Source organism: Sander lucioperca, chromosome 2 (assembly GCF_008315115.2).
Source record: "Sander lucioperca isolate FBNREF2018 chromosome 2, SLUC_FBN_1.2, whole genome shotgun sequence".
In the NCBI taxonomy this organism is placed as follows: domain Eukaryota; kingdom Metazoa; phylum Chordata; class Actinopteri; order Perciformes; family Percidae; genus Sander; species Sander lucioperca.
In genome coordinates, this window is record NC_050174.1 from 16041594 (window position 1) to 16063468 (window position 21875).

The 21875-nt window shown below is 40.4% G+C and overlaps 1 protein-coding gene across 2 annotated transcripts; it reads right to left on the reverse strand.

Moving 5' to 3' along the window:
* Positions 1 to 420: 420 nt before the first annotated feature.
* tmem161b (transmembrane protein 161B) lies at positions 421 to 20986 on the reverse strand. Of its 2 annotated transcripts, XM_031308912.2 has the most exons (12): positions 20726 to 20986; positions 14431 to 14534; positions 13197 to 13277; positions 11766 to 11863; positions 11467 to 11623; positions 9074 to 9225; positions 8901 to 8961; positions 8645 to 8785; positions 7382 to 7495; positions 4501 to 4675; positions 3487 to 3583; positions 421 to 3389 (listed from the first exon to the last, which is right to left on the reverse strand). In XM_031308912.2, the coding sequence occupies exons 1-12, from the start codon at positions 20726 to 20728 to the stop codon at positions 3094 to 3096; spliced, it is 1479 nt and encodes a 492-aa protein (XP_031164772.1). In that variant the 5' UTR covers positions 20729 to 20986; the 3' UTR covers positions 421 to 3093. The 2 variants fall into 2 exon arrangements, with proteins under 2 accessions (XP_031164772.1, XP_031164773.1); XM_031308913.2 differs by lacking the exon at positions 14431 to 14534 and having other exon boundaries at positions 20726 to 20962.
* Between the last annotated feature and the right edge of the window lie 889 nt (positions 20987 to 21875).

Below are 21875 nucleotides of genomic sequence, written 5' to 3' on the forward strand. Positions count from 1 at the left end.
AGAATGAGAGTCAACAAGAGGACAGACTAAGTCAATAAACAATTTTAGGAGTCTTTGGTGAGGCATCCTCCTGAAGATGTTAGCCATTCTCTTGTATGGGCCAGAATATATCATCAAACTTCAATGGGAAAACTGACTTGCGGTCATTTTTTTCAATTTATTGACTTACAAAATTGATCACACATTCAAGTGAACATGGATATATTAAATATCCAAACTCCTATTTTCTGCCGTATTTACAGACTTTGACCAATAAATCCATAAGCTGACCCAATTATGAGCTGTTCTTTTAACACTTAAAACAACTGCTTATAGATATTTGCTTTGAATTTACCGGTAGTTTACAACAATTTCCCATCTCCCTGTTGTGATAAGGCCATATATGAAGCCAGTGAGCGCAAAAGATAAAATAAAAAGGGACATAGTAAAGAACATAATTTATTTAAGACAAAATCTAAAGCAGAAATAAATACATGAAAGAACAATGTGATTTACTTTGTGAACTCAACAATGAATAATAAACACTTTCAGTGGTAACAAAGAGAAGAAACATTGCCTCATCAGGTCACTGAATTCTGAAAGTATCCCAGCTACTTCTTAACGGACCAGACCATTAAAAAAGGTTAATCTGTAAATGATTTGTCAAACACGTCTTCAAAACTGATTTAAGCCATCACACTCTCCAATAACAAAATAAAGTGTTTGCTGTTAAAATTACAAATGTTTACAGGCCTTGACATGTGTTATAAATACAAAAACAAAGATAAATCGATCAATACAAATAGTCATTAGGACAAATTAGATTTAGTTTGAAAGGTACATTTTACAGATGGTAGTAGACAAGTAAAGAGTTCAGGAAGGGCAGGGGGTGTTAAATTAACTCACCATACAAATCATTTTCATGAAAACAATTTAGAAATTAGGCAGGATAGATACATTCATTATGTGCATTTTCCCCATCATTTAAAACAGACAAAACAGAAGCTAAGGCTTTCGACATCAGGAGCTAAACAATGTGATATGGTGCGGTTTGATTTTGTAGTACCCTAAGTACAGCTCTATAATATAATAATGAAAAACAAAAAATGCCAGAGAAACACAAGATTGTGTATTCTGTAATTTATCTGGCACCATATACCCTACATTCCTGAATTGACTGAACAATCATATTGGCCCGGTGTATAATTTAGCACAATGACGTATGCAGTACAACAGTATGCAAAGACAGTTGATACTGTTAAGTCTTGTTGTGAACCAGGGCTTGTGATTCCCTCCTTATGAAGATGGAATTGCAGAAAACAGAAGGCCACAGAGATGTAGTCCAGTTATAGTTCCAAACACTAGCAGACACCAAATCTATAGCCATTGGGACAGGGAAACAGACTCAATTGGCACCATTTTAAAAATCTAAACTTTTACAAATTCACAATTTGATCCATTAGAAAAAAAAACAAAAACAAATGTTTGTTCTCAGATGAGTTAAAAAGCAATGGATGGGTAAAAGTAAAAAAAGAAAGAAAGCAGAACATAAAGGCGGTAGCTTATCAACAGTTGGTGACATCATCTCCTCTTGATTACAATGCCCTTTCAGATTACAGCTGACCTACAGCAGAGATCCTATACATGCAGACAGACACAAGCACATATCTTGACTGAGCCCTCAGTGCTGTCCTCCCTTTAAATCATCTCTGCTGCTCAGAAAAAAAGAGCTTCAAATTCTCTCATAGCTTCTAAAATGGCTCAGTTAAATCCAGGGAGGTCACGACGCCGAATAAACATTTAAATACATCAACTTCAAGTCAATGAGATGTCGCCCCATGAGTTTAACATCTCCTCTTCAGGTGCAGCTTTTCTTCAGTTGTCCACCCTCAGACCCCGTTTAGCTGACAGCCATTCTGGGAACAGGCTGCCCCTCCCTCCTCTTCCTCCACCTCCTACAGACAGACTTTTTAAGACTATTTTAGACACTTCTGTGGTCCGTGGCAATGGATTATAGACATGTGAGTAAAACAGGCAATTTTGCTTAAAAACAAATGTTGATCAAAAGACGCACATGGGGCACGAATACGTCAGTTATCAGTTTCCCCAAAATGTACGAAAACACAAGGTGATTTTAGGCTAATCACACATTAGCCTCCAAGGACATCTCCAGATTCAATGATATTTTTTCACCTAAATGTAGCTTCTTTACAATGTATCACTGTGGGAAATTAGCCCTATCATGGACTGTGATACAGACTGGAATATAGATGGTTGCATGACTCCTAATGTCAAGGCCTTGCACAGAAGTACCAACCAAACTGCACCAAGTCATGCGGAGTACCTCCCGTAGTGGTTCCTGGATAACTCTGCGATGTTATTCTTTGCCGATACTAGCTTAAAGAAACATCAGTGACCACTGAAAATAAAAGGATTTAAATAGGAGGATAACGGACTGAAATTGACTCTGTGCACGTCAGTACATGCACGAAGATATAGGAGGCTGCATTTAGGACTTTCTGAGGTTAAAAGACATCATGGTGCTGAAGATGTTGCTGGATCAAACTCATTACATGAGATCAGTTGTGGAAAAAAAAATATGAACAACAACATTAATTAAACTCTCCCCTAACACTGGTGGAACTGCCACACCACATTTCAACACGTAAAATGAATTGCAATCAGCATCTGAGGTACATTATTTTACCTCATTTCAGCCAAATTTCACACAGCAAACTAGACCAATTTAGCATTACTCTGCCAATACACCACTTGACACCGAATAATATTCTTCTTTAGTCTGTTATTAAGCTTTATAAATCTTGCTTTTTAAAACTAAAAAGGTAGTGATCGTTGTAGTAAAAACAATGACAAGAGTTCACAGACTCATCTGTGGAGGAAGCACTGGAAGTCGAACCAGGAGCTCTGATGATATGGTCAGTCGTTGTCGAGTTGGTCAAAGGGAGGGAGGGAGGGAGGGAGGGAGGGAGGGAAGGAGGAGTCGTGGAGCAGAGTCATCAATAGGCCTCTGTTGCCCCTACTCAGTCCTTTCTGTTCAGACCGAACACACAGCAGCCCTGTGGGAGTCTGGCTGCCACTGTGGGGTTGGTGATGCTATGCCGCCATGAGATACTGATGGTAAAAGAGGCCAAAGAGTGAGGTGGAGAAGAGGCATGCAGCAATCCACCAAGTAAAGAAGGAGAAGAGGCCCCGGAAAAGCAAGGGGCTGAAGACAGTCCGCAGGCCTCCCAGGGCCACTGACAGCTGGGCTACTGACGCCCGGGCTCCTGTTTCTACCACTGAAGCTTGTGTTGGGGCTGCCATTGGTGCCGCCCCCATCACAGAGTCAGAGTTCATTTCATAGACGCAAGGCAGGTCTTCTTCAGGATAGACCCACCAGGAGTGTCCACCTGTAATAAATAAGACAATGGAGGAAAACAGCTTGGATTTATGGGAAGGCAAAGAGATATTGTAAACTGGAAAATCATCAAGCAGTGCATGACTCACCTAAGGTTTTTAGCAGCAAAGTTGTGTGCAGCAGCATCACCAGTGGTGCCACATACTGTAGGGCGATCACACACAAGTAGTAAAAAACACGTGCAACCTGGGTGAAATAAGAGAGGAAGAATAGCATTACTGTAGGGTTTTACACATACCGTTTAACAAAGTACGGTGGAAGACCTGGAGGTTTAACACCAAACACATAGCTGCTTTTTTTTTTCTCCTCAAACATCATCAAATGTAGGGATGCAGCATTACACGGATCTCAGCCTACTGGCCAATATCAGTTTTAATTATGTTATATCTTATTGGAAAATTGTATTTTTAAATGACAGAAACTTTGCCAGACATTTTCTCACACAGTCTGTTGTAGACCACCATTCTTTCACTAAGTCAAGAAATGAAATTCAACTAAACAGACACTCTTGACAGCACACCTGTATTTGCAGCACCGTATATTCTAATTTGGACTTTAATATTTGGCTCTTTGCACATTGTGAACACAAATACGAGTTGTAAGATAGGGTATGCTCGTCTGCACTGGCCGGTGTACGGTCAGTACATGTCGGGAAGGGCTTTTAAAAAGAGAATAATAGGAGAAACTGATGTGTTTGGCCACAACTGATGCCAGTCCCAAACACACTCACTGATAATGTATCCAATTTCCAAGTGCACCACAGGTGGGCTGCATGCCTCCTGCATAATGCATTTCCTGTAGATGGATGACTGAGTTTTGTGCTCTGTTCCTTAATTCACAAAGACAGGGTCCTAAATGTATCTATATTTGCTATTAAAAAAGGGAAATTGGCTTACTACTAAATTTCCCCACCTCTGCAAAAACCTGCAAAGTGACTCCATCTAAGCATTTACTTTGAATCATAACACTGCTCTGCCTCTTAATCCCTTCCAACAGTATGCCACGGGTTAAATGGGATACATTTATCATTTTGTATTTCTAAATTGATGCAGAATTAAAGAAGGGTAAAATAAGGATTATTATATATATATTATCTTATTCACCATCTTCTGCAGGTCAACGGTACTTATCCGCCCCGCTTCTTTCTTCATCTGGTCCACGCCCTTCTGGGCCAGGTTGAGGTAGGCCTGCAAATGATGTCTCATCATAGCGAGCCGGAGTATACACATCAGTATGATGGCCCATAACCTCAGCGTATCGTACGTATCCTCAGTCATCCTGGTATTAATAGGAAAGACAGGAGTGAGTGAGACGGTACACATGATGAACCTGAACTCAACACATCATGTATCTGCTATATCATTTGGATATTAAGCAGCGACGATGAGAAGGAAAGATAGTAAGAGCAAAGGAGTCATAAACAACTCAGAAGGAAAAGTAAAAGAGGGTGAAATTGAGAGATAAAAAGGTGAAAAGAGGTTACTGTAACATGAAATCAGGCTTTATCATGTTTGACCTGGATGGTATCACAGCACAAAGAAGTTGACACGTGACAGAATTCAAACTTGGAACACATGAAAGAGCTTATCTTAGAATGAATAACCTGCTAACAAATGACAGCAGTTAGAGACACAATAAAGAGCTTTCCTTGAGGTATTTGTTTACAGTCTAATTTGAACCCAAGTAGACAATGTGTGTATTGTCACTTCATCTAAAAGCTGAATACATTGCTTATCTCATTGAACCGTTGTAAATCCTATTTTCATAACTGCCATTTGCATTGTTAACATCCATTTTCCTGCACAAAAGCCACAATACTTTTTATTTTCACAGCTTGCCAATGTTGTCCCATCCCTCTTGTTTGAATGGCAGGTAATTAGCTTGCTAGATATCAAGGGAGTCCAACTGGCTTGGCTACCAGGTACCGATCAATCAACACTACGCCTTCAGCACACTTGTTTGCAAGAAATGTTAAGGCAATCTCATATATGAGCTACAAAACATTTTACCATTGAGCTCATTATCCCTGCTCAATTATTACAACTATTGGCAAATAATATGATTGGAAACTTTTAAATAACTTGTTTACAAGTTTACAAATAGTAACAAATAACAAAAAGGTTAAATGTCTTCTTATCAAATTAGTTTGCTTTTGACTATGGTTACATATATACATAAGAATGTGTCTAGTCACGGCACGCAGAACATATATTCTTAAGTAGGAGAAATGTGATTAATGAAATCAAATGCAATGTGTACAAGTCATGTGCCAGAATGGCGACAACTTGCAGTGTTGTGTACATCTGGATCAGACATTTAATGGATTGTTGGAACCAGATAATTCCTTTAAAGCTACATTGTGTAAGAATTTCTTCCATCTAGCGGTGAAATTGTATATGACAACCAACTGAATATTACTTTCTAGCACCCCCCCCCACCCCATTCCGAGCGCATTTTAAAGCGTAACTCCCGTCAAAATGCAACCTAGGGTCTTTTTGTGAATGTACCCGAGTCAGATTTTCGTTTAAAAGCATAATTAGGACGGAAACGCCACTTTTAAGATTTAGCGTATTTTCGTTTTTCGGTCAAATGGCCTTTTGAATGGGAGTGCTAGGGGCACTTTTATGATAGTATCAAAATCACTAATTTTAAAACACTAAGAAGGCTCGACACAACATGAAACTTTGCTCGAAGTATCACCAGGGCCTCTACACATGAACTCGAGCATTGAGAACATTGTTTGTGTACACAGAGTTTACTAAAAAGAAAGGATTTGAACAACTCACTGTAGCTCTTGTTTTTCCGGTCGCCGTCCATCTCGCAAGTCAAAAATAGTCGAGGGAGGAGAGTAAAGATGGAAAGCTCCTAAAGCTTAGTTCCATATAAATGCACGGATAATTTATTGTTTTGTCGTTAGTGAAACACAATATTGACCTTGTAGTTGAAAAAGGAGCCTCATATAAGAATGACATTTCCTCCTATGGAGTCTGTTCATTCGCATTCGGAGATCGACTATTTTTGACTGAAAAAATTGCAGATAGCGTAAACAACAACTGCTAACATGAGTTGTAAGTATCAGTGCTATCGTTATTCTGTATATTGTATGAGATTAATAGTGTAAGGCAATGTTTACAGCGTAGGAGAGAAGCAACGGAGATTTGTGTTTTTAATATATTTCTCTGAGCAGTATGAACAATGTCAATGAAACTGAAATTAGCTCTTAGTACCTCCATCATTTATACGCAGCTGTTCTAGCTGTAGCTAGTCTGTGTTACAACTGCACATGACGTGAGCTGCCAGGGAAATCACGACACATATTATGTTTGTTACAAGGTAGACAATCCGTTTTCATCATTGACGCAAGGAAAAGTATGCTAGACGTCGTTCTAGCGTTATGCACAACCATGCTATAGTTAGCCAAGCAACTATAAAACTTTGAATTTACACAAATAGGCAGAATTACCTTTTGAGAAGAAAGCAGGCAACTTCAGTGTCCCTTTTAAAATCCTTGCTCCTTATGAACTCTTTCCATCTTGGAAAAGCCACTCCAATATTAACTTTGGTCTTGTTGCTTTGCCTGTCGCGTTGTCGTTTTAATTCTCTTTTTAACTTCCTTGGCGACTCCATTACATGTCCTTGAGAATAGGCGCAATCCTCCATTTTCAACAGGCTTTCAAATCTGCCGGCAGTCGCAAGTAATCTCCTCCCCCTCCCTGGCACTGAGTGTAAAAGTGCGAAAGGCGGAGGTATGTCCCTCTTTGGCTAATGTATTTTAAAGATGGAGGCGCAACATGGCGGCCGTCATTCGAGCGAGTTGCTCGTATGTATTCTGAATGATTCTGAATGGCAGATTCTACGCGTACGAGAATACTTTGATTAGTTGGTGGAAGTAATTACACATGAATGAGCACATATTTGTGAAAGAACAAAGGGGGTTTTGCTAAGAATCAACTCAAAAAATTACACAATAGAGCTTTAACTTACAAAGGCACATTCTCCTTCTCCAGAGTGGGGTTCATTAGGTAGTCCTTGGTAATGGGCTTCACCCACAACAGGACCATGATAAGAGGGGAGAGGAAGTTGATATGAAGCAGAGTCCTATAGAAAAAGGAAGGTGAAGGAGAAGATGCCCAGTTAGACCAATAATAATGCTAGACGCTGAAAAAATTCAAACAACTTGTCCGACTCTACAGCAAGTGTCTCAGAAGACTTCTGATAATTACAGAAATATTTGACCGCTGAAGGAAACCCAAAGAGTGATAATAAAAGGCATGCTTGCTGAAAACCATCATGAATGACTCCCATGCATTTGAGAAATATACTAGCTCACTGAAATCTTTTGCTTTTTCATCTCAATTTGAAGTTAACATAATGAGAACTAAGGTCCATGCTATCAATGCAACTTTCCACGAGAGGGGTGAGAAGATAACCAAGCCACAGATTTTGAAGGGCTTGGGAGATAATCCCTGCTAGTGACAGCGTCTGAGGATGTAAGCTCATGACAGTTAAGAGGGGGGAATGGAAGAGGAGGCCATTTTGGAGAGTCTGCTATGCCAAAGTGGATTATCTAGATGCGACGTGCTCCATGCTCTGCACCCCCTATCATGGTCATAGACATGCCACCCAGTGAGTTCTGAAATAGAAATCTGCCCCAACTGAGGAAGTCTTCATCTGACTCATAGGGTGCTCTCTCGTATCTGACACACTCTGAATAGTGGGAGACAAGTACAACGGCACTATATTTGGCTTCTTGGTACTCCAAGATAGGGCAGTCGGGTACTTGAGCACTGTTAGTGGCCAATTTGAGCACATTGTGTATTAATGAAGCCGAGAACACCTTTTCCATATAAGACTATCCTAAAGCAGTTTCCATCATCATCAGAAACATGTATATTCCAGTGAACAATTAATTAATTTATGTGAGATGAAATGAAAGTTATAGGTTTTCATCCAAAAATGCCACCGAAAATGAGTGACAATAAACATTTGGAACACACACACTAAAGGCTGAGCCTAGAAAAGGGCCACTAAAGCAGCTGTGCAGCTAGCAAAAGTAAAAAAAATAAAGCACATTAGAATTTTTTTCCCTGACCAGGAACAGATTTAAAGGTTGCCTTTCAACAAAGATTTCCTTGACTTTGCACTGTTTCTGCCCTTATTATTAAGGATAAGGAAGACATCAAATGTATTAAATGAAGAACACATGAGTGGACCCAAAAATGAAGACAATTCCTGCAGTGGACTCACTGTGTAAATTTGGCTGTGGTCAGATTGAGTGCATCTAGGTGCATCTGGGCCAAGCGTAGACCGGGGAAAGTTAGAAATGCTCCAATCAGGGAGCAGAGCAGGGCCAGGATCAGCTTAAAGGTGAGTTTAGATATGGGACCCCTGTGAAAGAGAAAACGCATAATGAGAGAATACTGTAGTTTCGTCGTCATTCGTCATAAAGAATTCATGAAGGCTGAGAAAACAAAAATGATACTGTGAGAATACTGATACTTACTGGGACTCTAAGCCCTGGTGCTCCAGAAACTGTAGAGCACTGTCAGAGAAGTTTGCAAAACCTAGAAATGAAGAAATGTTTTAGAGTGACTCACTCACTGGGGACAAAAGTAATAACATTTGGTTGTTACCAACAGGGTGATTTGTGAAAGAAAAGCATTGTGAAGCACTCGCCTGTCTCCAGACCGAACTCCAGGTAGTTTTCAGTGACAATGAGAATGGCCATGGCTTTGACAAAAAAGAAGAAAGCAAAAGTAATGCAGAGGGAACGTTCCCCTCCTTCCTCCAGCTTGAAATAGTGGGCCGTTAGAGAGAAAAGGGTCTTGCTGTGGGGACAGAGTCAAGGAAAAACATCTCCAGCAGCCCACTGGCATATAAAGCAAATCCCAACTGCTTTGTAGATATATTTGCAATGCCTTGTATAGGTTCATTTTTCTGAAGCAAACATTGTTTACCAAGAAGATACGAGTCTCACTTTCTGCGACACTTCAGGTGACAGCATGCCAAAACTTTTCCTCCCTTTTAGTCCATTTTTAAGAATGGTATTCAATCCAGTGGAGTCTCCCCCCCCCCCTTATATTCAGTACTGTGAAGACAGCTGTATAAACACTAGTCACACTTTGCCAGACCATCCACACGCTGCGGTGCGGAGGAGGGTCTGGCTAGTCCACACAGCATTCCGGGATGGGAGAAAAACGTGCTCTGGTTTATTGGCATAAAAGCAGTTGTGCGAGAGAAAACTCAGATTGGACAGATAGACTAGCTAGCTGTCTGGATTTACCGTGCAGAGATCTGAGGAGCAGTTAACCATAGTCCTCATAAATCCACCGGAGTTTAAAATTCCAACACAAAGAAAGCGGATGGAAACGGACATCAGTGAAAATGCATGCATCCCGGAAGTGACAAGTCAAGGATATAGACTATATAAACACTAACCAGACAAGTTCGAGCCAGCATGATTTTGAAAAGAGATGTTTAAGCTATCATGTGGTGGACTACAATTAATATACCACAGGGTTGGCCTGTCAACATTGGCCAAAGGTGAGGGTATGTAGTCACAGTTATACATCTCAGTAAACAAGGGGAAAAGCAAGCTACCATTACATGCAGATACTTGAAGAGCAACAGCATGCTGCTCCAGGGTAATCAGTGAAGGTTAAGGCAGTAGAGCTGGCAAGAGTCTTAAACATATCATCAGAACTGAAATAGGAAAACTGAAATCAAGTGTCTCATTAACACTTATATTGAGCCAACATATTCCCTCATCTTCATAGTGCCATTTCATCTAGTCCCCAGTCTGTCCTTTCCCCCCCCAAGCATATCAGTCTGTTGGGCTGTGGTAAAATTGGGCCTCCAATCTCCGACGTAGGCAGGAAATGACACACCATCTGACCGAGCTGCACTGACGACCAGGAGCACTGGAAAGATTGATCCCTGTGGTTGGTGGCAAGGATAATGCATATCATTTAAACATCATTCAGCATAGCAAAATAGCAGGTAGCTGTGGAGAATAAAGGTCCTGGCGGTCAGGCCAGTAGGAGCTTTAGCAGTCATTTTATAGTCTCTCTCTCCCACTGCTGCATCCACACAATCATCTGGAATGATTTGCTCTCTTATAGACAAAGAGATGTTAACCTATGATATATATAGGACGGTGGTGAAGAATGTAAAGTGAAAATAATGAAAAATGTGTGAGAGGAGAGTCCAATGAAAACAGGTTTGTTCAGCTGAAACCTCAAAGGTTAACCCACCTACATAACGTACAGCATAAATAGGTTATCAATTTAAAGTGCCCATATTATGAAAAAAATCACTTTTTCTGGGATTTGGGGTGTTATGTTGTGTCTCTGGTGCTTCCACACACATACAAACTTTGAAAAAAATCCATCCATGCTGTTTAGAGTGAGATACAGTTTCTGACTGTGTCCTGCCTTCAGTCTCTGGGTGAGCTGTTCAAAATCGGCACGGCTTGTGACATCACAAACCGAAACGAGCAGGCTAACCGCAACCATTAGCTCGTTGCGTTAGCATGCTAACGCTAGCATGCTATGTCGTTCTCCATAGCAAAGCACTGCTACAACACACACAAGTTCACCATAATCTACAAAAGAACTACTTCCATGTGCGCCCTCATTTAGAAGTCTCCAGCTAATCCTGCCTTGTAACTGACCGAAGTTGTAGAAACAGCCTTTCTTTTACTGTCTATGGAGCTAGCTAGCTGACATGATCTACATCTGAGCTACTGCACATGTGCGAGTGCAATCAAAGATAGTACAGAAGAAGAAGAAGAAAAGAGGTCTCACTCTGTAGCTAAAACAGAGACAAACTGAAAAGAGGATCTGCAGCAGTGAGAGAGAGCGGTGCAGTACAACTAAAATATGGTGTTTTTTGAAAATTAAACCATGTAAACCTATTCTGGTACAACCTTAAAATACAATTATGAACCTGAAAATGAGCATAATATGGCTGCTTTAAAAAAACAGTTTACACCAAAACACGGATGAGATTTGACATTCTCATGAAAAAAAGGCTAACCAAGATATAGAAAGTGACTGATGTAAGGATACATGACAAAAGCGAGTACTAGGAGGCACCAGACCACGCTGATGTTCATCTCTCCCGAGGGCTGAGCCACACTGTAGTAGAGTTCCGTTATCAGATAGACCACAGTTGCCGCTACCGTGAAATCCACCAGCCACTGGAACTCTGGGAAGTAGTGCAACGCTGGGGGCATAGAGAGTTTATTTTTACCTAAATATTCAATAAGAAAACATGCACAGCACAGTACATGCAAACATTAAGAGTGCGTGATTGAAAGTTACTATTAAATGCTCTCTATTAGACATTTGTTCTCTTAGATATATACCTAATGTGTCGACTTCTGTGATGCATTTCGTCTCCAGCTGTAAGTCTATGTCCTTGGGAACGGTAAGTGGCTTATTGTCTATGTGACCATTGTACTTCCTAGGGCAAAGAAGAGAGAGCAGCGAAACAACAACAACTAGGGTCAGGATAACAGAAACGAGCAACTGAAAAATGCAAGTAAACAGATTTATAGACCATTAACATTTTTTATCCTGGGAAGAAATACAAACTATAAAACACGATTATGCTGAAAGAGATCATTTTAGTAGAGTCATCCAAATGTAATAGTTGGCAGAGGTCTAGTTACTTTTGTTACTACTAATACTCCTGGACTACTCCCATGACAAGGGGGGGCAATACATAGGCAGTGCTAAATCGCTAACAGCAGGCAAATAAAGAGCAGTTCTTTAGGCTTGAAGAGCTGTCTGGTGGGCCTCCTTAGTTCTGGGCTTTGTTTGTTCAGCCCTGTGTGCGCGCTGGATTCACTGGACAATACCACTGTAAGACTCTAGGGCCAAACATGCCCTGGACAGATTTCATTTGTGAAGCACCTGACAGGAAAAAAGGGGCTCAGCTTGACCCCTGACTGAGGGAGTCAGACAGTTAACAAAGGGAACGGAGCTGCATGGCACGAGCTGGCAAAAGGACAGTGGTCCATCTTTTTCTTTAAGGGATTACTGAACATGTGGTGCTAGAGAGCCTTGACCTGCCTCACACAGGGTCAGAGAAAGGACTGCGCTACAAAACTGCCTAAGTTTGGAGCTGGACACCATGAGGAACAGTAAGGATTAACTTTCAGTTGCAGCTTCAATTTACATTCACATTGAAAAGGAGACTACAAAGGAAACAAGACTTAATTCATGTGTTCAACATATGGTTCAACTTCCACCTGCAGCCCGAAAAGTTGAATAGTAGTTTTTTTTTTTTTAAATGGCAAAGTAGTCTTGATGGAAACTCATCTTCCAGAATCAAAGCTTGACATATGACCACTTTGAAGACATAATGCTGTTTGGGAAACTTTGATTTCAGAGAAGATGCAATCCTTTTTAAAGTGTCATCCCCTTAAAATAGCCTAATAGTAATGGCTCCAAAAAAAAAATAAAACGGGACCAACTTTCCTCACATCCACTAGACGGGGCCACTTCTAAGCCCAGTCGCTCTAAGCCTTGATGAAGAGTCATAAAGGAACAAAACAACAAAAACAGACTTCTGTCTCCTTACTTCAAACAGGCTTTAAATGAGCCAAATAAACACATTGGCTTCATCGGTTTGCCGACATGCCTGTGGTCGCCATCCATCTCAAATGTCTGCTTCTCATCTTTTCTTTCCTCTCTGATGAAAGGGGTGCCTTTCGTACCTCCTCTGTGCCACTGCATTTCCCCAACCCCCAAACAATAGCCCTTCTTCATTCCAGCCCCCCCATTCTACCTACCTGTCTTTCTTCTTCTGTCCTTTTTGTTTCCCAGCTAAGCTCCTCAACTCATCTTCCGTAGGGTGCTGATACCACCGCAGACTGCGAACAAAGAAAAGGAGAGAGATGTGGAATCAGGCTCAGACATGGTCAGAGAAGGAATGAATCAAAAGAGGACACAATAAAGCAGGTATTTCAAAACAAAATAAACACTGAAGCTAGGATTTATTGACTTACTATGCAATCATTAAAACATACAATGTAAAAATATTTATGTTATTGATTCTGAAGTATGGAAATAGTAGGTAAAGTGATTTGAACTTAAACAGGAGACACATTTCATAATCACCTGTCTGTTCACTTGGGGAATACACTTACTTAAATTGCTTTTACATCACACCTTAAAGCAATAATATTAAAAACCGCATTTTAACATTCTCTTGAAAGCAGTGACATCAAGTCTTGATTCTATGAACATGACTCAAAGCCTACATTTGTAACAGATCTGAGCTTTATGATTAACTCCCTAACAACAGACAGACACACACACACACACACACACACACACACACACACCTTGGAGCTTTACATCATATTAGCGACTCTGATACATATCTAAATAAGCACTTGCGAGAGGCTTTACAACAGCAAGGTCCTTAAGGAATGAGTATGAAATAGGAGCTAATTTAATAGCGTCCATTTGAAGACGAACATTTCAGGCACCCTTCTTAACTTTGTTTAGAAACCGTCTTGTCAGAGCATCTTAAGAAGCACACTGCGTGGTAGAGGAGGATAGAAGGAGCACAGCTCATTTTCCCCTTGTACATTTATTTATTATGGAAAAAAATATTCTGGAGGGACGCTTGAGGACCAAAAGTTTTCTAAAACATTTTCAACACCGCACTGAAAAGAAACAAATATGAATTATTAAATGTGTTCCAAGAAGTTGTTTACTGGAAAACATATGTGGCACTAATTAGAGGAAAGGAGGCGGGTGCTTTTATTTATATGCACCGTCCTCTCGGGTCATCCCAATATTTTGATGGTCTTTAGCCTTTGCATTGTGATTTAATGATTCTTTTTCTTCTCCTATCCAAACCCTTTTGAACACTCTGCCGTCTGAGTAAACATTTTGATTCCCATTGTCCTGGACTCGTTTTGAACTGAACTTCTCAGGAGGCAAGTAAACTGAAGAAATGAAACTGTAGCATTTAGAGAAACTATCTGAAACAGCATCAACAGGATTCTGCATTACCTGCCACTGCAGAGTAGCCATCTTGCGAAGGAATAATGAGGTATGATTTTCTGAATTACACTGGCCATTACCATGGTAACCACCAGCTGCACGCCGATCACACCCTGTGGAAATAGGATGGGAGGTTTAAATTCACATTCAAAATAGTAATTATACATGCCATAAAGCACTTACACATTTGATGTACAGGTAGGTTCATACAGACTTAAAGGCTGAAGAATATCTTCCAATTGTACCTTAGAAAGTGCTTCAAATGCAATTTGAAGACGGAAATTCTACAACCAATCTCAGATCAAAAGGTTGTGGCATCTCTCATATACCATCTAGCAACATCGACAAACTGTATATATGTGGTATTAAACTAACTTTAGCACGGCCTCTAGTGTTTCTGAGGATGATTCATTGGCGAGAGATTGTGATCTTATTTGACTGAGTTGAGGTAGGTTGTTAGTGGTGGTGTTTTGACAATGAAATTTGGCATTTGATGGTCCCAAGAAAAGGATATTGTAATACTTGTACTGACCATGACCCCTGACGTTTACTATAGCTCGACCATCAGGCCAAAAGTTCCACTTGGAAACAAAATCTAGTTGTGCATTGCAATGAATGTCCTAAGCACATTCATGGTCCCAAGATGATAAATGCTTTTGATTGGCAAGTCTGCATGGCTCTTTCCTCTAGGTGAGGTGTTTGATTAATTATGCAGCCAATAACAAAGCATACGCTACATGGTAAAACCCTTCTACATTAAACACCACAGCGTGTTTTCTTTGTAAATACTGTTGAGGGGAAAGTTGTTGAAAGATTAGGCTCCACAACCCTGATTAGGATCCAGAGCTCAAACACAGAATGCCCTTCATTTCACTCTATAGAACCCAGGAGTTAAACACTTCAGTGTTATTCAGTCAAAACAAAAATATGAATCAGGCCATGTTAGATTCCTCATAGCACTACTTCTTTTTCCATTTTACCTGAAGCCAATATGTGTTTAATGTGGCAATTTCCAAACTAAAAAGGACCCCAGAGTTGGTGAACCACAAAGAGAATGTGGCATCTTTTAGGCTACCAACATACGTATATCACCAGTGCCTTAACATGATTCAGACCTTGATTCACATGAATCATGTGATTGACTACCAGATGTCCCTAACACCTCGCATGTGACATCATGGTAAACAGCATGGTATGTTTAATTGCCAGGAACTCCCTTAAGACGCATCTTGCATGATTAGTGAAACAAGTCTACAATTTGCAGCTAGGGGTTGCTGTGATTACCAAGTATTGGCTTGTGACATGATGACACACACCTTGTGGTGATTGAGATTCAGCCAACAAAAGAGATTTTTCTATACTGTTACCAAAGTCCTTTAATATCTCTGGTTGCATTAGGCCATTGTGGGCAATGTTGCAAGTCAATGAGTAAGACATTTTGGCAGGTTTAATTCACCAAATTAGTGATAACATTACATTCATGTTTGATTATTTTATCTATGAACTGTTTCTCAATTCCATTTCCAGAAATTGTAAAATATCATGATAGGTATGGTTGATGCAATTTGAAATAACTTAGCCTATAGAGAGAAGATCAACCACATTAAATGTGACCGAAAAACAAAATGACAAATTGCCACATTAAGCCTACCTCGATACAATGAATGCATTGGTCACTATTTTTAAACACATCAGCTTTTCAAATTTTCATTATACAGGATTCAAATATGAACTAATCAACTACTCAAATTTGAGTAAATTTAGTGGTGCAAAGACAATGTTCACTAAATTATACTCTGTAACATCTGTCACAATGTCAGCCTCCATTTGCCCAATAGAATGAACAGCCAACACTCCTGTGGTAGGTACCCAAAGATTTAGAAACATAAGGAGCTCAATATCAACCCAGCACACTTAGATCAATATTCACTTAGGCTTAAGAGGCCAGAATCATTCCCATCATGGTGCGCTTTTATCCTTTCACTGTAGGTAAGGTCTGTGGGGTGGCCTATCTTTTTGGATCAGTGGGGATCATTGATATCTGTGCCTACACACACACACTTGAGCAAAGAGAACCAATTAGCCAACTAATCTCCAATAAGTTTTATTTTTCTTTTTTACAGTCTTATATCTGTACTAGCACCTGGGCATGTACCAGTCAATCTACATTTGCGAAAGCTCATCCACTTAAAATAAATAAATCCTGTAGCTGTCTTTGTTTTCTCAACATGATCATCATATTAGGCTAAACAAAACGGCCTGCCCTAACTCAACTCTACTCAATAGAGCTATTCTAAATTGTCCTTTTAGTGTGAATACGTAATGTATTCACACTAAAAGGACAATTTAGAAGGCTAATTTCATGTTGCCTAATGTGCGCTTTGGTGGTAATTTGAGTGTAGTCGGTCCATTAAGACATAAGTTTTTCATAGAATGGGAAAAAAAGTAAAATACAGACTCTGCTGACATGCAGATTCTGAAAATGTGTCCTCTGGGTCAGTCCACCATCTAGCGGGTGCTTGGCCTTTCTTGGGCAGCATAAAGAATACTGTATGTCTATTAGTTATTAGTAATATTCATGTCTGGGTGTCATGTCTTTCTTTTCTTACTGAGTCACACAATAATATCTCCTTCCAGCAACAAACACTGATTAAAAGATGCCCCAGCTCACCATTTTCTGGTTTTCTGTTTACTTAAAGTACTCATCTTATGCTCATTTTCAGGGTCATAATTGTATTTTGAAGTTGTACCAGAATAGGTTTACATGGTTGAATTTTGGATGGATGGATGGACATTGCTTCAGCTCCTCTTTTCACCCTGTGTTCAGGTCTCCGTTTTAGCTACAGAGTGAGAGCTCTCACTGCTGTAACATCTTTGTTAGCAGTCACACATGCGCAGTAGCTAGTTAAGATCACATCATCTAGCTAGCTGTTTGTTTCTACAACTTCAGTAGTACAAGGCAGGATTAGCCGGGAGACTTCTTCTAAACGAGGGCACACTTCTAACTTTGTGTGGAATACCTGCAGAACAGGGACATGCAAGTAATTCTTTTGTAGATTATGGTTAACTAGTGTGTGTTGTAGCAGTGTTTTACTATTCAGAACGAGCTAGCATGCTACGGTTAGCCACCTCGTTTCGGCTAGTGACGTCACAAGCCGTGCCGATTTTGAACAGCTCACCCGGAGACTGAAGGCAGGACACATTCAGAAACCGTATCTCACTCAAAACAGCATGGATGTTTTTTTTTCAAAGTTTGTATGCATGTGGAAGCACCAGAGACACAAAATAACACTCCAAATCCCAGAAAAAGTGATTTTTTCATAATATGGGCATTTTAAGCTTTCAGATCATTCTCAATGGGCCTTTACTTAAATATTGTACAACACATTGGGTTTTGGGCTGCACTGCAATTAGTTGAACATGGTAACCTAACCTTATATTAGGGATGTCACGAGACCCGGTACTTCAGTACCAAGTCGATACCAACATTCTAAAAAAGGTGACGGTACTCGTTCTTCTACAGTACCGTAGGTACCGGGGGATGCAATTCTTCCAGACCAGCCGGGGGCAGTATACGCCTACAAGTGTTCTAGTCTGCCGCTAAATGCTGGCGAAGAAGAAGAACGCCCACCAGCATCTCCGTTGCTGTGCACGACAGCTTGACCGCAGTCAGCCTCTGGCTTTACCGTAACATTACATCTACAGCAACAGCTTTCCCAACTTCAACCGAAAGTAAAGTCTGTTTCTCTCTGCCGTTGTCTGTCACTGCCTAACGTTAGTTCTGATAGCTGACATTAGCTAACTTCAGCGCTTGTTTTAGTGGACATCTATAACGTCAGTTAAAGGGGCTAAATGTAAATTTCAGTTTGTGTGGATCAGACTGCTGTAGGTGTAGGAGGAGGAAGTGAATGACACCTAGACAGGACAGGTGATGAGGCCAGGCCTGTACACTAGACCTAGATTTTAGATTGGTCATGGGGATCCCCAGTGTCACTCAGCATGGAGTAAGCTCCAAAAGCTAAAGTCAATACCTCTTCTGGAGTCACAGAGGGGAGAGTGGGTGCCATTAATTTGGCATTTATACTCGCTCAGATGTGATGCGTGACCAAACACAACCTCTCTGACTCAAGACATTCTCCATGTGAGTAATGGTCATGCTATATAGGCCAAGGTGGATGCTGACCATTCTCTGTGGGGGCCCTGCTAGGATCTCAGGCCTGGGGGAAATTGAGCCAGCATGGCCTCTCTTATCTTTCCCAGTCCGCTTGACCCCTTTCCCACAACAACCAAATGAAATCTGTAGGGGGTAGGGAGTGGGAGCTGCAGTGATAACCACCATCCATAAGAGCTCAAACACCTCACTACTATTTTGTCCATAAAACTAACTTTGAAGCAGCAAAACACCTTAGCGACCGATGCTTCCCTGGTTTCATTCATCTTGACTACTCTTGGGTGTGTTTAATCCTTCTCTGTAAACTGTTAAACTATTGAGGGTTGAAAATCAGACTACACTTTCTAATAGCAATATTGCAGCTGTGGTTAGAGATTGGACATACTGTAAGCTAGGGCTGTGCTCGATTGAAGAAATTCTTAGTCGACTAACACTCATTCAATTGTATCGACTAATCGATTAGTTGATTTAATCGACAGATCTGTAAATCTGAGTTTCTGAGGGAGCAGCCCTACTGTAAGCTATGTAAATTGAAATGGGTCTAATATCGTATTGTAGTAAAAGACTAGATGACACCCTGGATGTTTTTCATTTCTGTGAAATACTGTAGCTTAGGTTGTTCTTCCCTCCCCTTCCATAGTATTGCAGTATACCCTGGTGGTGCTACAACAAAATGGAAATGTGCAGACCTTACCTGATTGTTCTACCTGCTTGATTTGAAGCATGAATGTGTACCTGCCTGGCAACTATTGTCCTCCTGTCCAAACTGCTGTCACAGATCAGCAGTTTGTGGACATTATGATTGTATTATATGAAGAATAATACAAATCAACTCACCTACATAATCATACCACTAATCCAAACAAAATAAACCTCTAAGATAAACTCCCTGATTGTGTTGGAGCTCCCCCAAATTGTTAAATAGCACCCCATCTTACTGTTGATATTGTCAAAATTACTTGTTTTCCAAAAAGTGCTGGGCGATATAGATAAAATCAAATATCACGATATTCTTGACCAAAATACCTAGATGTCGATATTGCGCCGATATTGTATGGTTGACTATTGGTGCTTCAACAAAATGTTATTTCCACAATGAGATTTTTGATAAATAATCTCCAGAAATGATTTAATGACTTAGTGGATAACGGTAAATAATAGAACAGCTAGAACAGTCTGGTAAGTTCAGAAAATTACATCACTTTACTGTAATGCAGCCTTTAAAACCAGTAAAATACAACAGTTACCATATTACGATATCCAAAATCTAAGACGATATCTAGTCTCATATCACAATATCGATATAACATCAATATATTGCCCAGCCCTATTTGCCATTGTGTGGAGATTCAAGACACCAACTGTGTTTTAGAGGGACATTTGGGGATCATTGGGTGCTATAACAAATGCACACCATCGTTGATGCAATGATAACTGCCCATTCTTTGATTAGCATTATATATACAAAAGGTAACCAAACGTGCACACAGTTAACATCTATCAATTTCCCTCAGTAAGTTCAGGATGCAACCATTTCCTGACATGTTTTTATAAAACCCTTGAAATTAAATTAGATTTGACTATGACAGTGCTCAACCAATGCTTGTGAAATTACAAAAACATTACAGAAAATGAGCTTAACACTTCCTCTGAGGGCATCCTGAGGTCAAACTGCACCGGTCAGGTAGGTGAACACACCTTGACTTTTTCCAAAGGTATCCTGCTGCCAGCTGAATGGCATGCTTAATTTACTGCTTATTGGTATGAATTATACTTGTACATATACCTTATCTTTAACCTCTCACTTTACCCTGTAACGCTAGCTAATGCCAGTACTCCCAAACACTGTATGTGAGTGAATACCGATTAAAACAGTAACGTTATCCTAACGCTAGCTAGCTAGCTAGCGTTACACTCACTAGCCGGCCGGTTACAAGAACCTGCTGTGGCTAGCAAGCTAAGCTAACGTTACAATGCAATCACAATAACCAATTGGCTGAAAACATAAATTGGTCAACAACGTCGCAGTAGATGTCCGCATGAAAACTGATATTAACAACTAATCCTTTATCAATGAAGTGCGACAAATGAGAGAAAGCGTTGCGTTCAGGTGCTCGCTGCTGTCACACTCACCATGTTGATGCAGTGCAGCTGAAACGGACTCTACCCCAACAACACTGAGCACCCCGAGTCGGAAATCAAGCGGCGAGGAGCACATAAGCCCTTCTTGCGATGGGTATGCACACAATGAAGGGGTTTCTCATTCAAAGTGTCACCGTATCCTTGCAGAGATGGGTTACATCGTCAAAAAATCAATGGATTCAACCTCCGCTCCCAAGTATTTTCAACTGCAGTAGAGGTCACGCTAAAACTCTGGGAAAGAAGTTGTCTTCAGATATGCCTGTACACAAAGAGTACATTACGGTATATTTCATTATTCCCATTCTCACAAATGAAATTCGAACTATGATTATAAAATAAACTCAGCGTGTCTGTGTGCCTTCTCGTTCCTAATTTGACTTAAAAATGACATAGATGTTGTCATTTTATATAGGATTAGGCAGGACCACTATAAACATTCACTAGGCCCGCCGCAACCGGAAGAGCTGCAGCGCACCACACATGACAGATCAGTACTGTACCGATCAGTAGTACCTGCATCAGATGTCTGACTGGCAGTGGGCACTTCAACGAGTAACGTTAGGAAAATAATACAGTCTCCCAATTTCTGCTTTTGTTGTTCTGCCTCTCGGAATGTGTTTATTGACAGCATGCTGTCTTTTCGGCTGTATCAATTAGTAGGCTAAATGATGACCAAGCACTGTAGTCTCTACCCTGAAGTGACTGTTAAGGGAGGCTTTAGCCTCAGAGTCTTTGTTACTGTGACATTATAAAGTCATATAAAGTAATTAACTGTAAATCAAGTCACAATATACGGATAATAAAAACAGGCTACAGTGATGTAGGCCTAACCAGAGCCATTTCTCTGTCACTCTGGGCCTAACTACCTGGAACTCTTTAGAAAGACTCAAATGCATCATATGTAGGCTACCTTAAAACCTGTGGTCAGAGAAAACGGAACAGAAACGACAAAGAGTCAGCTTTTAGTGTTTGTATTTTAACATCCATGATCATAATGTATGGCAGTAGGCTAATTCAATGACTATTAATGTCATTATTGTATTTTTATTTTACTGACATTTAACATGAAATCCTAATAATGCACATTCTGCTAGCTGAGCTGATGGGATGCCATCTCACTATAATTGTACCTCGTACGATT